This window comes from Nelusetta ayraudi, unplaced genomic scaffold (genome assembly GCF_046127955.1).
Source record: "Nelusetta ayraudi isolate G7.1 ecotype Tasmania unplaced genomic scaffold, CSIRO-AGI_Nayr_v1 ptg000135l, whole genome shotgun sequence".
Lineage (NCBI taxonomy): Eukaryota > Metazoa > Chordata > Actinopteri > Tetraodontiformes > Monacanthidae > Nelusetta > Nelusetta ayraudi.
Genome location: NW_027466185.1, coordinates 22,640,402 through 22,654,115, shown reverse-complemented (window position 1 = coordinate 22,654,115; position 13,714 = coordinate 22,640,402). Strand labels below are relative to the sequence as shown.

The following is a 13,714-nucleotide window of genomic DNA, read 5'->3' as shown; positions in this document are numbered from 1 at the left end:
ACTTAAAAGTAATTTAGAGTTATGTAACTCATCATCATCATCATCATCATCATCATCATCATCATCATCATCACTGTGACAGAAAACACGAGAACACAGGGAAACAAAAACGGTTTATTAATATAGTTTCAAGTTCGGCAGGTCGGATAAAAACCTTAAAGGGCTGCCTGTGGCCCCCGGGCCATAGTTTGCCCATGCCTGATCTAGCTCCTCTTGTGAAGAAGTGTTTAGAGTACTTTATTTTGGGATAATTTAATCTATTTGAGCACATCTCTAAGAAATGAACTCTTCTCATAATGTCTTAGATGAACTCTTCATCATTGCACAATGTTTTCCCAAGTTTTACTTTGAGTTTAACTGATCTGTTACGTTGATCTATTTATGGTATTGTGTAAACTTTTTCTCTGAGCTTCTTCAAAGCAAATTAAAAAAAGAAGAATGACACCAGATAACATGGTTTCAGTCTTTTTCCTCCAAAACTGTATACCCGGTACTCAAGTAGAAATAGCTTCCTTTAACTGATAGTGGAAAATTGCAGTGGCAGGCGGCGTAACTCCTGTCTTGGTTAAGGTGCTAATCTAACTTGTAATACGCTGCACATTTAATGGGCAGCTGCATGTCCACCAAACAAATCCAGCCCTGGAACACTGTATTTTTCTTTACATCTGGAGAACTAAATAGGTGCTTTCTAAAAAGGCAAATCTGTTCCTTGTTTTCGCAGCGATGCGTTTGAAATAGGACTGGGCAAGTTAACGCGTTATTATCTCGATAACTCATTTATTTATACGAGTTAAACGCCGACAATTATTTTATCGCGCATTTAACGCAAGTTGCTCACGCGCTCTAGGAGCCGTGAGTAGGGGTGGGCGACATATCGGCGTTTGCGTTATATCGTCATAAAATTCACCTTGGTAAGAATATGTCATCTCGCGGGATTTATTTTTGTTTTATTTATTTATTTATTTTATTACAGCTTCGTGTAAACACGTTTTTTTTTTTTTCGAGTGCGGTTTCAAATATATGCAGTTTCAAAAAAAAACAAAAAACAAAACATGGAGTTGAATTGTTTTATATTTTTAATCGTCACTTTTATCGTTATCACAATAAATGCCAGAAATTATTGCGAGAAAACTTTTAGTCCATATCGCCCATTCCCAGCCGTGAGTTTCTAATGTTTGTGTCTATATTTGTGAGTGCACTTCTTTAACACCTGGGTAGGGTGTGTGTGTGTCACTGTGGGGTGTAGCCACAACGCTATTTAATTCACCTGTGCGCCTCGGATGGCTTGGTGTTGTGGGGTGAGCGTCGGAGGTCATTGTGATAAAGAATAAAGTAAATAAAAAAGAACCTCGAGGCAAGACTGGATTTATTTTTGCATGTGCGTCAACAATTACTCCTTCGTTTAGCGCACCGCGGCTTATTTACTTATCGCCAGTTAGCCGCAGTACGTGCTTTTATTTTGTAAAAGCGTGTTGCTGGCTTCTGCGGAACCAGAAGAGAAAAGACTTCGTTCATATGGTAGAACATTAAAATAAAAGTGCACTGGACATTTCTTTTAAATTCATTATTGGAGTTTGCGTATACATTGCGATTAATTGTGATTAATCAGAGAAATCATGCGATTAATTGTGATTAAAAAATGTAATCGTTGCCCAGCCCTAGTTTAAAATGATGGGGTCTTCAGTCATCGCAGCTTTGAAGAACTACCTGCCAGTCGGGATATAAATCATTTCACACGGTAAACACAGTGTCAGTGCTCTCTTATTCATTCTCCAACGCTCTCCTGGTGTCAGCATCTTCCTCAAAAATGTCATGACAGCTTTTTTTTTTTTTTTTTTTTCGTGAGGCAGGAGGAAATGTGTTTGCATCATTAGCATTTCTCTGAATTTCAAGTCAATGTAGGTCAACGGCAGCAAAAGATATTCTGGGTCCCCTTCAACAGGTCAAAAAAAACCTCATTGCCACGTTCGGAAAAAACGTCGGTGAAGGGATCGTTTTCCCAAGCGGCAATTAAAACGATTGAGTCTGTCTATTATTATGTACATATTTAGAATTACACTGCTAATTATCACCTCGTGCCATAAAATATTACAGTCTTATTGGCCTCAAAGAGGCTGTGAGTCAGCCATGTTGCACGTTGGGGCTTTTACTGTTATACGACCGGTGTTTAGTTGGTCTGCAGCTGCACCGCTAGATTGCGGTATGGCTGCAGTAAATATAATACCACGACAGAATCCCCCTTGCACCCCCCCCCCATACCAGTAATTTACTTTATTTCATCATCGATAAGCGCCTCTCTTCCTTCCCATCAGATATGAAATGCACGACACGTTCAGCCTCTCCAGTCCAGTCCAACGTCACTTTGCATATGCCACGCATGTCATTTCTGGGTTTGCAGCTCTGACAGCCGGCTTTTGCGCGCAGCTTCGCGCCGTGCATCTGACGGGAAATCACCTTGTGTCTGACGGAGCTGACTTGTGGCCGAAATGAGTGCGAGGAATTCAGTTTGGCAGCTCCTCGTGGTCAGGAGAGTTGTAGGCCTTGCTGCGCACAAAGAGCAGATTGTTATTGGGTATAATTAGTGGCTTTCAAGGGCTTATGGGAAAATGTTGTTTTCCAGCGTTCTGAATGGATGCTAAAGATTTGGAAATTTAACAGCGAGCTGGGAGTTTGCCTTGGTGAACCACATGTGCACGCAATGGGGACAAAAGTCACACAAATGGATGACATAATTACAAAAGTGCCACAAAAATGTCGGTTGCGCAAGTTTGAAGTGGAGTTTTCCCTAGCGAGAGACCGTGTGAAGTGTCCATTCGATGGCAGTTCCAGTAAGAATGTGCATTTAGCAGCTGTATGTAAAACGCTTTCACATTTTAGGCGGCAAGTCTCACTCTTAGGGGCCTTGATGTAGAAACGTCAACTAAAAGACAGAATTGTTTTTCACGTTTAAAATGTCATATAAGTGATTAACTTTCATATGAACTGTAAGTGTTGCGTCGTTTTCGGATTCAGATGGGAGAAAAGCCCCACCAGCAGAAAAAGACTGGACTGGTGCTTCCTACTTCCTGTGACAGCCTCAAGAATTCTTGAAACAGGGATGTACGAACGAAAACTTTTGACTTTGACTACTTTAAGATTTGAAACAGGGAGTTTGAATAGGTCAAATGGTTATTAAAGCGGTACAAATAATTTTTGTATGATTGGCTTTTTTTAATTTTTTTTTTTTTTAAAAACAAAAACACAAAAACCAAACGTTAACAAAGTTTTCAAGAGTGAGCATTCATCATACCAGCAGGGGGAGCCTTTGCCCGTGAATGGCACGCCAGGGGTCTGTTGTCGAGCGTCAAGCTGATAAAAACCGAAGAAACTGCTATTAGTTTTAACTCCATTTTCTTTTCGTGCACTCATTGCCTGTCAGACTGAATTGATGCGTGTTTTTTTTTTTCTGTGTTAATCACCCGCAGAAACGCATCAGCCACGAAAACATTTAGCGTCCGCGAAACTGATTGCCACGAAATAAAACTTGATTGCAGTGCATTGAGTCTCAAATAATGATCATGATTCTTTCTTTTGCGGGAGTGAGTTTATCGCGCACCATATTGTCCGGCCTGAACAAACAAACAAACAAACAAACAAACAAACAAATAAATAAATAAATCTCAGAATTTGCACAGAAGTGATAAATGCGTTAATTTGCGGGGGTTACTTTTGTCGCAAGTTACCCGTCCGTCACGCGGTGTCGTGCGCGCGCACGATCGGCGGCGCGCGACCTCGTCGTGTGAGCGCGCTCCCCCGCTTCGCGCACACTTCTCCCTCTCTCTCACTCCCCCCTTTGCAACAGCCGTCGTTATTTCAAGTGATCGCCGAGGGAGAGAGGAGCGCGAGCTCAGAGCAGAGCGTCTCGTGTGGATTTTGGCCGTCTCGCGGACAGGAGTTTGTGCGCGTGTAGTTTTTCTTGTGTGTTGTTGTTGTTGTTGTTGTCGTCGTCGCCAGTTTTTTTTTGTTTTTAAACCACGCGACACACGACCGAGCAACAACCAAGCGAGCAGCAGAACAGTAGAAGAAGAAGAAGTGTTTGCAAAGAGAGCGCAGGGGGAGGAATAAACCTGAACGCAACACGTATCCGCGGTGGGATCCCACTTTAGTGCGCGAGCGGCCGAGCGGAGTTGGAGCGAAGGAGAGGGGGTGAAGGGAACCTCGCGGCAGATACACGGAGACCGAGGTTTGGCTTTTTCCCCACCAGCACCAGAAGCAGCAGCAGCAGCAGCAGCAGCAGCAGCAACAACAGCGGCGGCACGCTTGAATTATCGCGGAGGAATAATGAGGAACGTTTGGATAATTTTGACCCTCGGCTTGACCGTCTTCCTCACCGGGGAAACGGTAAGTTTCTCTCTCTCTCTCTCTCTCTCTTTTTTAAAGCGAACTTAAAGCACAGTAGTAGTGGACTGTGTTGTAGTGATGGACAGTTTGAACCGTTCTTCTTTTTTCGTTCATGAAATTTTGTCTTGCACGAAAAAAACAACAACAACAACAACAAAAAAACCCCAAACAAACAACGGGAGAAATAAATAAATAACGGTCTGCGTGTCCCGACCACCGAGCGACACGTCGAGGTCCCTGAACGGACCGGGAGTGTTGAAGTGCGGGCGGCCTCTCTTCACTGCTGCACTGTGACCGCTGTTCTGGTGGTGAAGTCGTGCACTCTTCAGTAGGTGCGCGAACGTGCCTGTGTGTTTGTGTCTTCACGGTGCCCACAGAGACTGCGAGTTCTCCACAGCGCCTCAGCAAATCACCTCCGCGATCGAAGCAACGCGTCTGAGGCTCCGTTGCTGTGATTTGTTGTCATGATGCCGATTCCTCTCCCAGCCGATGCTTTTATTTGCTCTCATTGAAGTGGAAAGCCGCTATTTATTTTTTATTTCTTACCCAGCTGTACAAGAAAACAAAGACATTGAAGAGGTTTGTTTGGATGTAAATTGCATTAAATATTCCTCATGATATTCTGACCCTCTTCACTGGTATAAATCCAATTTTCGAACTCACTTTTTTTCCGCGGCTTGTCCATGCACCTGGACGTAAAGGTTCATGTTGGTGACCCCCCCCCCCCCACCCCCTCCCATCCATCCCCAACATGTGTGCCCCCGCTCCCCCTCCAAATTGGCCGGCTCGCAGGGATGACGGGATTTTGGCACTTTTCGTGGGTTGGCCCCGTCATTATGGTGCCCTCCTGTCGTCTCTCTGTGGGCTGTGACTTGTCGCTTGGCACCGTGCCTCCCTCCTCCTCCTCCTCTTCCTCCTCCTCCTCCTCCTCCTCCGCCTGTTGTCCAATTAGCTGATTCAGACACTGTTGTTTTAATGACTCACTGTTTTGCATGAAGTCACCGTGAAAAGTTCACGTCTTTTATTTTTTTGCACCCCCCCCTCCTCCCCCACTCCCCCCACGCACACACTCACACACCTCTTGTGCGTTCTCTGCATCTGTGCGCGTGCAGCAGGGCTGTGTCTCGGTGCACATGTCTCTTCGGAACTGCGTTGCATGGTCTAGACGCAGAGACCAAAATATTGTGCTTCGCGATGTGGGTGCTGCTGGACAAATCACACACACACACACACACACACACACACACACACACACACACACACACACACACACACACACATTTAGTGGCAAATCAATTTTATCCCAGCTCCCTCGAGGGCTCCCCGTGGAGGCTGACACGGGATTTTGATCCTCGGTATCGGCTCTGATGTTGACATGTGGTTGATAACCGGCTTCGGCCTCATCTGTGTGGACTTTTAATTTTCCGGCGGCGTCGCTGGATCGAACTGAATCTCTTCACCGCTTATAAAAAAAAAATGCAGTTTCTCTGCTTCTTTCTGTCATCCGCAGCACAGTGCGGCCGCGGAAAACTGTCAGACTTAAGCCTTGGAAAAGCGTTCTCAGCTTCCCCAGCTGAGGCTGCTGCGCCATGTGAGGTCCGGGCGCCCTGACGGAACGGTCCGCGCTGTTATTACAGGATGAGCAATGTGGTCGTGGCATCTCTCATCGGACGAAGCCGGGCGCAGCCATTTCGCTCGGCCAGACTTGTTTTTGTCGCACTTCAAAACTTCTCTCTTCCTCCTCCGAGAGCCTCTGCGATATGGGAAGGACAAGCGGCCCTCGCTCGGATGTCGCGGCCTGTAATTTGGTGCCACGTTGGGGTGGGATAACGAGGGTGCTGTTGTCGGGCTCCCCTTCACATCCGTGATTTTTACAGGCGGGTGGGATGGGAGAGAGGGGGAGGTCTTTGGGACCATGTCGGAACCAAAAAGCAGTGGCAAGCGGTCCCTCAGCGTCCCAAGGACGGATGAGGGGGGGGGGAAATGGTAGGAAATGGAAGGATGCGAAAGGAAAGAAGAAAAAAGGAAAAAAGGGAGCTTAATGTTACAAGGTCAACATTTCACGCGTTTTCCCCCTGACGCTGGTGATTTCTTTTTAGCGGACCAACCTCACTCATTCGGCTGGAATTACTCCGATAAACTACCTTCTATCAGTCACAGTAAAACAAGCCAAGTATGAGTCAATCCCCCTTGTTGCAGTGTTGTATCCAGGGTGAGCAGGCCGGGCCGCTGAACGCATGACTTCAGCTTCCAAGAGCTTTGATGTGCTCGTCGAAGGTCGTGTGCGATGAGGGGAAGTATCAACCAGCGTCCTGCTGAGTTATGAGGCGCTGCTTTGTTTCTTATTATTCTGGCTTCAACGCCTTGTTTCCAGCCAGTACCGGCATACAAACTTTTTTTCAGACTTCGATCAGGGCCTTGATGTCCCCGCAGCAAACGATGCGTCTCGCTTTTCTCGTTCTCTCGTCTGATCGATCCCGAGGCCGGCGGTCGCGTGAGCGTCGCCAGGTTCCAAACTTCTGCTGTTTCGTCCTCAGGTCCCTCTCAAGGCCACTGAACTGAATGTGACGCTTGGCTTGTTTTGTTGCTCTGCCCACTCATTTCAGGGCCTGAATGAGGGGGCTGCACCCTTGGAAATTTTCCTCTCTGTTCTCCTGCGATTTTTGGGAGGTGGGGTAGGCGGGTAAATTAAAAAGGCTCTTTGCGAACAAGCTTCATTCCAGCCGCGATGAATACGCAAAAGAGGGCCCATCTGTACATGGAGGAAGGAGCGTATTAATCTTTTCTTTTTCCTTTTTAAATCTCCACTCTGTATGCAAGTGGGGTAAACATTGAATCAGAGCCGGAAGAAAAGACGGCGAATGAAGAAAACAGCGAAGCTATGAGGCCGGCGATGGCGGAGCGAAGGAATTAAAGGACGCGGCGGTTGCAGACGGTAGCGGGGGCCAGATGCTCTGCTGTGACTGCAGCTTCTCCTGCTGCTGTATATTTAATGACGCTCCCTCTTTCTCTCGCTGTGTCTCTCTCTCTTTTTTTTTTTTTTTTTCATTTTTTGCATTAACCTAGAATTCGAAACCGAGGGTGGCACGGAACGGCCCGCGTTCCCTTCCCGATTGTGAAACGGCCTCTTTCTGTCTTTTTTTCTCTCTATTCTCTTTTCTTTCTCTCCTGGGCACACACGGGGGAGAGAAAGCTGAGTATTCTCACTCTGCCGAGCGAGCCCACCTCCTCTTCTCGCTAGTGTCGGACCCTTCAGGGGGCGCATTCACCAGGTCCCTGTCTGCCAGGCATTATGCAATCGCTAATGGACTCTGCACAAGGCAGGCAAGGCAGGGAGGGCCCGGGCTGCCGGACCACTGAAAGCAGAAACAGCAAGCCCACCCCTCCCCCTCCCCCCATCCACCACCTCCCACCCCCCCCCCCCCCCCCCCCCCATCTCCCTGAATCCATCTGTGTCCACACATGAACTCCTGCTTTGGCACACACAAGTAGATCAACACACACATGGTCTCCCTGCATCCCACCTCCCCCGCCCATGTTGTTTTTCAATCACGTGCCCCCCCACCATCCACCACCCCTGCACCCACGCCACATTTCTGTCGTTACCTCACTAGCTGCGTTTCCATGACCCCTAGAGTTGCGCTAAACCTAAATATCGCAATAGAAAACTGGCAACACTTTATTCGCATTTACACGTCACCAGACGTGACGCACAGGTCACATGACCAGTTCACGTCAAGTGAAAGTGGCGTGTTATGTTTGGACGGAGGAGAAGACGGAATATTTTTGTACAAGTATACAAAGAGAAAAATACAACAACCATTCTTGACAGCAAACAAACTGTAAATTGTACGATACTACGAAATTTTTGAAATATCGCTTTCATTTTGGAAACGCAGCCACTGTCAGCGGCGTGGCGTCCCAGCCTCTCAAGGCAGCTGCTGCTGGGAAAAGCAAAGGAAAGGAAAGGATGGGTGTTTTTCTCCCCCTCCTTCGCAAGATGCACCCCTTTTTTTCTCCGCCTTAAAATGTGCGTGAGCGCGCGCTCGCTCGCTCGCTCGCTCGCGTCACGTCTACGCCAACATCTGCAGGACGTGTGTGTGCGCGCCTGAAAGGAGCAACTCCTCCCCCCACTCTGCCTTGAAGAGCCGCTTTTACTTTGACGGGCACTGGTGCCGACTCGAAAAGACAAGACAGGCCTCACAGGCTTCAATGCTTTTATATATATGTATATATATATGTATATATATATATATATATATATATATATGTATATATATGTATATATATATATATATATATATATATATATACATATATATACATATATATATATATATATATATATATATATATGTATATATATATATATATATATATATGTATATATATATATATATATATGTATATATATGTATATATATATATATATATGTATATATATATATATATATATATATATATGTATATATATATATATATATGTATACACACACACACTACCATTCAAAAGTTTGGGCTTGTTGACTCATTTCTGCATTGAACTCCATTATCACCAGTTTTATGAAAGAATGATCTTGAATGCTCTGCAATCTTTATGAGTGAACAGAAATCAGTCAAGATGTGCCCAAAGTATGGGAACAACTTGGTGTTTCGTGAAACCATTTCCAATGTCTAATAAAAAGCGAGAGAATTCCAAAGTGTGCAAAATTCTGCATGAACACTCTCAAAGTAGCCTCAAATATCAACCATGGTGCTTTGTTTGCTCTTTTATGGTTTATCACACACCACTAATTGTGATTACAATACAAAGATTTGTTAGAAATGTTTTTTTTTGTTGCAATTTTAAAGCATTCAGCTTCTGTAATGATATTGCCCACCTGTTATTATATATTCATTATTTAAAATCACATTCAAGTAGTAATTCAAGGCACCTGTCAAAGCCATCCTGACTGATTTACATGCACTGGTAATGTTCTCCGAGCATTCCAGTAGATTATTCCACGAGGCTGCTTCTAATGGAGTTCAATGCAGAAACGAGTCAGTGACCCCAATCTTTTGAATGTGATAGTCTATTTTTGAGCATCCACGCCATTTGGCCTTTGGTCTGTGTGAACGTTTTTTGGCCGCGTTCAGTATTTCGGGGAAGCACATCTGCGGCGACAGCGCCGCCTGGTTTACGTTGGGCCCCGGCCACCTCGGGGGCCGGCCGACAATAAAAGCTCCTGCTATGATTTGTGGCCGCGGCCGGATAAAAATATTTGGACGTCTCCGACCTGGAATATTACTCTCTTTGTTCCCCTCGTTCCGTTTACGTTTAATTAGTTTAGCAAATGGAAACTCAGCTTGGCAGGAACGCTGGGAGGGGTGGCGGGCGGTGAGGGCGGGGGGGGGGGGGGGTGACTAAGAGAAATGGGGGGGGGCGTGGGGGGGAACCCCCTCAGTCGGGACGCCGGCTTTCTTCTTTTTTTCGCTCCTGTTTTTACTGCTAGCTGCCTTCCAGGTTCAGACAGCAGGAGTGGGGGAGGAGGGGGGAGAGGAAGGGGGAGGTCCCTTTTGGTAGACAGGACCCGTCTGGAACTTTTGCCATGCGAGGTGTGAAAAGTGTCTAACTTGGCGGAGGAGGGTTGGGGGAGTTGGAGGGGCTTGAAATGACAGAAGCAAAAAACCCATGTGGTCAACTGAGTGCTCCTAATGGTGTCTGGTATGTGGCCGCTGGACGGCTCTGTTTTGGCAGCACCGTGGAGGACCTCCAGGAATCTGCCCCTCCGTTCTCTTTGAATGACTCACTTCCCCCCCCCCCCCCTTCTCACCTGGATTAAAAACAGCAACTACAGAAAACTGTGAAAGAAAGTAAATATGTGTGCATAAGTTCAAATTCTTTTGTCATTAAATACATAAAAAGTTGAAGTTTTGCGCTTCAGCTCTTGCTGCACACAGCCACCCTGACACGGGGTTAATAATTCAAAAGCTATTAAACGTCAACTGTTCTAACTTATGAAAGAGCGATAATGATGAACATCAATGTTAAATCGCCGTGGGTTGCTCATTGCTCTTGGAGCCAACACTTTCAGGCATCTCGCGTAGAGGAGGCGTCGTGGACGTCTCGCCGTGAAAATCCATTTCTCTTCCCCGTCGGAACCAGTTTGCTGTCTTTGTTCAACGCCCACGCGTCTCATTTTCACCAGTCGCCGTCCCTCACGCCCGCCTTTCTCGCCATTGTGCCACAGGTCTTCTTCTTTTGGATATACCTCACAATGATGTCAAATAAATCAACCACTGATCACTCTGATCAAATGCACTAAAGCTTGCATCGAGAAACTTAATAAGGCAGATTTTAGTAAAATGTGTTAATATTTTCAATTTAGAGTATGAAAAAAGTATTTCTGAGAAAAAAAAATAGTAAAAAGCTTCTAATATATAGATATAGATATAGATTGATTTCTGAAAAGCTGATGGGATTTGCCCTTTTGAACCACTTTGTTCAAAAGGCACATTTATTTGCCGATAGCTTGTGCGAGTGCTTTCCTTGCTTTCACATGTGAATGAAGCACATTTCCTCAGCGGGATGAAGTGCAGTTTGAGGGCGGCCTCGGCGCTAATTGTGTTTTTCTTGGTGTTGGAGCAACTGCGAGCGGAGAGCGAGGATGTGGCTGTCGGAGGAAAACCCAATTGCCTCGGCTCTGCGTGCTTGCAAAGCAGCGGGAGAGCTCTAGGATTTGACGTGTTCAATAAGCAGTGGCGGCGGCAGCAAAGGGTCTTTATGCAGTAACCCTGTGATGAACCGAGTCCTTGTTCACTTCACTGAAAATGCACCTGACTTAACGAAGGCAGGCTCGGAGGGAAACGCTCTCCTAATGGAACGCCTGCTTCTGCCGAGTAGCTTGAGGTTAATGAAAATGAAAATAGCTTGTTTTTTTTCCTGCGAGGACAGAAGCCCTCCTTAAGTTTTATTTAAAACAAACAGAGAACATGAATTTCAAATGTGCAGCATCACCTAAAAAAAACAACAAACAAAACTCTGGTGCGAATCAGTTCCGTCGTATTATCCGTTATTAGCATAGTTGTGGCCAGTTCAGCTTTTGTTGGTCGGCTTGTTAAAGGGGAGACGTGAAATCAAACGCTCCTTTTCTTCTTCTTCTTTTTTTTTTTTTTAATCTGACTCTTCCTCGACGCTGAGCTCATGGCCAAATGCCTTCCATGTGCGAGTGGAGGCAGATATGCGAGCGGCCTGACGTCGCTGACGTTTTTCCGTCCGACTCCCCAACGAGAAAGCTTCGGTGGGAAGAAGAAGAAGAAAAAAAAAAAAACCTAAAAAAAACAGCACGCCGCATTTAACACATCTGCGCTCGCTCGTATTTACGAGCGCGATGGAGAAACGTGCCAAATTGAATATCTGCGCCGGCGTTCCTCCGGGCCGGCGAAATGTGCTTTTAATGTCTAGTGTTTCCATTGTTTCCTCCCTGGCCACCGCTCAAAACGGGACAGAAAAAACGAGGCTGAAATGAGTAAATCATGCTTTTCCGCACTGAGCTCACGGCCAGCCACAAATTACACACCGCGCGCTCGCTTAATGCAGAGCAGTTTTCCCAGGGAGGCGAAACCGTTGGAACCCAAGCGGGTACATAGGAGACCCGAGAAGCCGGAGAGGAACTTTTGATTCGTGAACTTTTCCTCCGCGCGCAGAAACACCGCCGCTTAAACTCGAGGTCTTGTTTGAAGCGCTGGGCTTTTGAGGCCCCCGATCGAACTCCTCATGATTATTCATGATTTAGAAATCCTTCGAGAGAGTTGAGGGAAAATCCAGGATGCACATGTCTCTGCGCGCGGGCCGTCCCGGGAGACTCCTTAAATACTTTCAGCCTCTAATAATTCTCCTCCGAGTGCAGAACCCGTAATGTAATCGTCAACCCGACTTTCTCCACCCCCCCCCCACCCCCCCACGAACCCTCCCCAATCCCGATACATCCGTTTCCATGTCCTTGCTTCTAAAAACAAATAAACAACAGTCGTCAACAGTGCGTCCACATCCGAGATAGATTTCAAAGGCTGCTGCTGCGAGCCGCCACTTTGCTGAGGTCGTCTTGATTTTTCTTTTTCTTTCTCCCCCCCCCCCCCTTTTGAGTCGGAGGAAGCGTGATTTATCTTGTATCCAGATGTTCCCACGCGGCACACATCCGACGTTTCAAAGTCCAAACTGTGACCGCATCATCAAAACAGGCCAGACAGTGAGTCACACTGGAGAACTTGGGGAGCCAACTGTGGTACAGGCGAGGGGGGGAAACGCTAAAGGGGATGACGACGACGACGGGCAAAAAGTTTCTCAAAATAAATCTGACAAAACTGACAGGATTTCAAAGAGCCGCGCACCAAAAATGCATGCATTCTGTTCTGTTCCCACATCCAACCTCATCATTAAACGCAGAAATTTGGAGAAAATGTGGTTGGACGGATCTCTGCAAAACTGATAACTAGCGATACAAGATATCAAACAGAATTTCTTTTTAAAAGGTTAAAAAAAAAAAAAAAAAAATTGTGCGGGCCTGGGTATCATGACCAATACTGGTTCCAGAACAATTTTTTTTCCCCGAAAACGTTTTTTTGAACCCAGATGTTTTAAAACCAATTTGAAAGCCAAACTAACTTCCATTAAACGAGTGATTCAAATCAGGACTTCCTCCAAATCAAGTTTGTTGTATTCCCATCGTTTGCCGCTACGTCCTTGGCACGGATGTTGCATTTTTCTTATTTTTGATCCACCTTCATGAGGCGGAGCCACACTTTAGACTTTGATAGCGTTACGCTTATTTTCACTTCAGCAAAAGCAAAGGTTTGCGAGTATCTTTAATTCACGCCGCTGCCAGCGACTTTAGTTCTTGACACACATGTGCCAAATGATGATTGGCTCACAGACATTAAGGTTTACATTCTTGTAGATTGGAACTTGGCACCGAAAGACGATTCCTTTGTCAATATGTGGTGGAGGATCGGAGCAATTTGGTCAGTGCTGCGGAAGAATCAAAGTTCGGCACCGAGCCGTATTTTCCAGTCCTTGGTGTGAGCTCATTTCTTACGTCATGTGTAGATTACATAGATTTGATCAGAATATTCATTTCCTGGTCATCACTTTTCATTTTAACCATATCAAATGTGCAAATGTCCCATCATCGGGGTCCCGTGTTTCAATCTTGATATCGCACATTTTAAATTGGTAATTTTGACATTTCGAAGACCTCAATTAAGCCCCAGGTTTGTCGGCAGGTTGGTCGGCTGGCTGGGCGGGCGGTCGGTCGGTAGCGGATTCTCATCACATCACGCGCTGCCTCCCCGCCGT

The 13,714-nt window shown here is 46.0% G+C and overlaps 1 protein-coding gene across 1 annotated transcript in view; it reads left to right on the top strand.

Annotated features, from left to right (window-relative positions):
• Positions 1-3,832: 3,832 nt before the first annotated feature.
• Positions 3,833-13,714, top strand: part of sdc2 (syndecan 2) — a 43,080-nt gene continuing 33,198 nt past the window's right edge. The window contains exon 1 of the mRNA XM_076011706.1: positions 3,833-4,380. Within this exon, the coding sequence (XP_075867821.1) occupies positions 4,321-4,380 (60 nt within the window). The 5' untranslated portion in view covers positions 3,833-4,320. The remainder of the gene's footprint in view (positions 4,381-13,714) is intronic.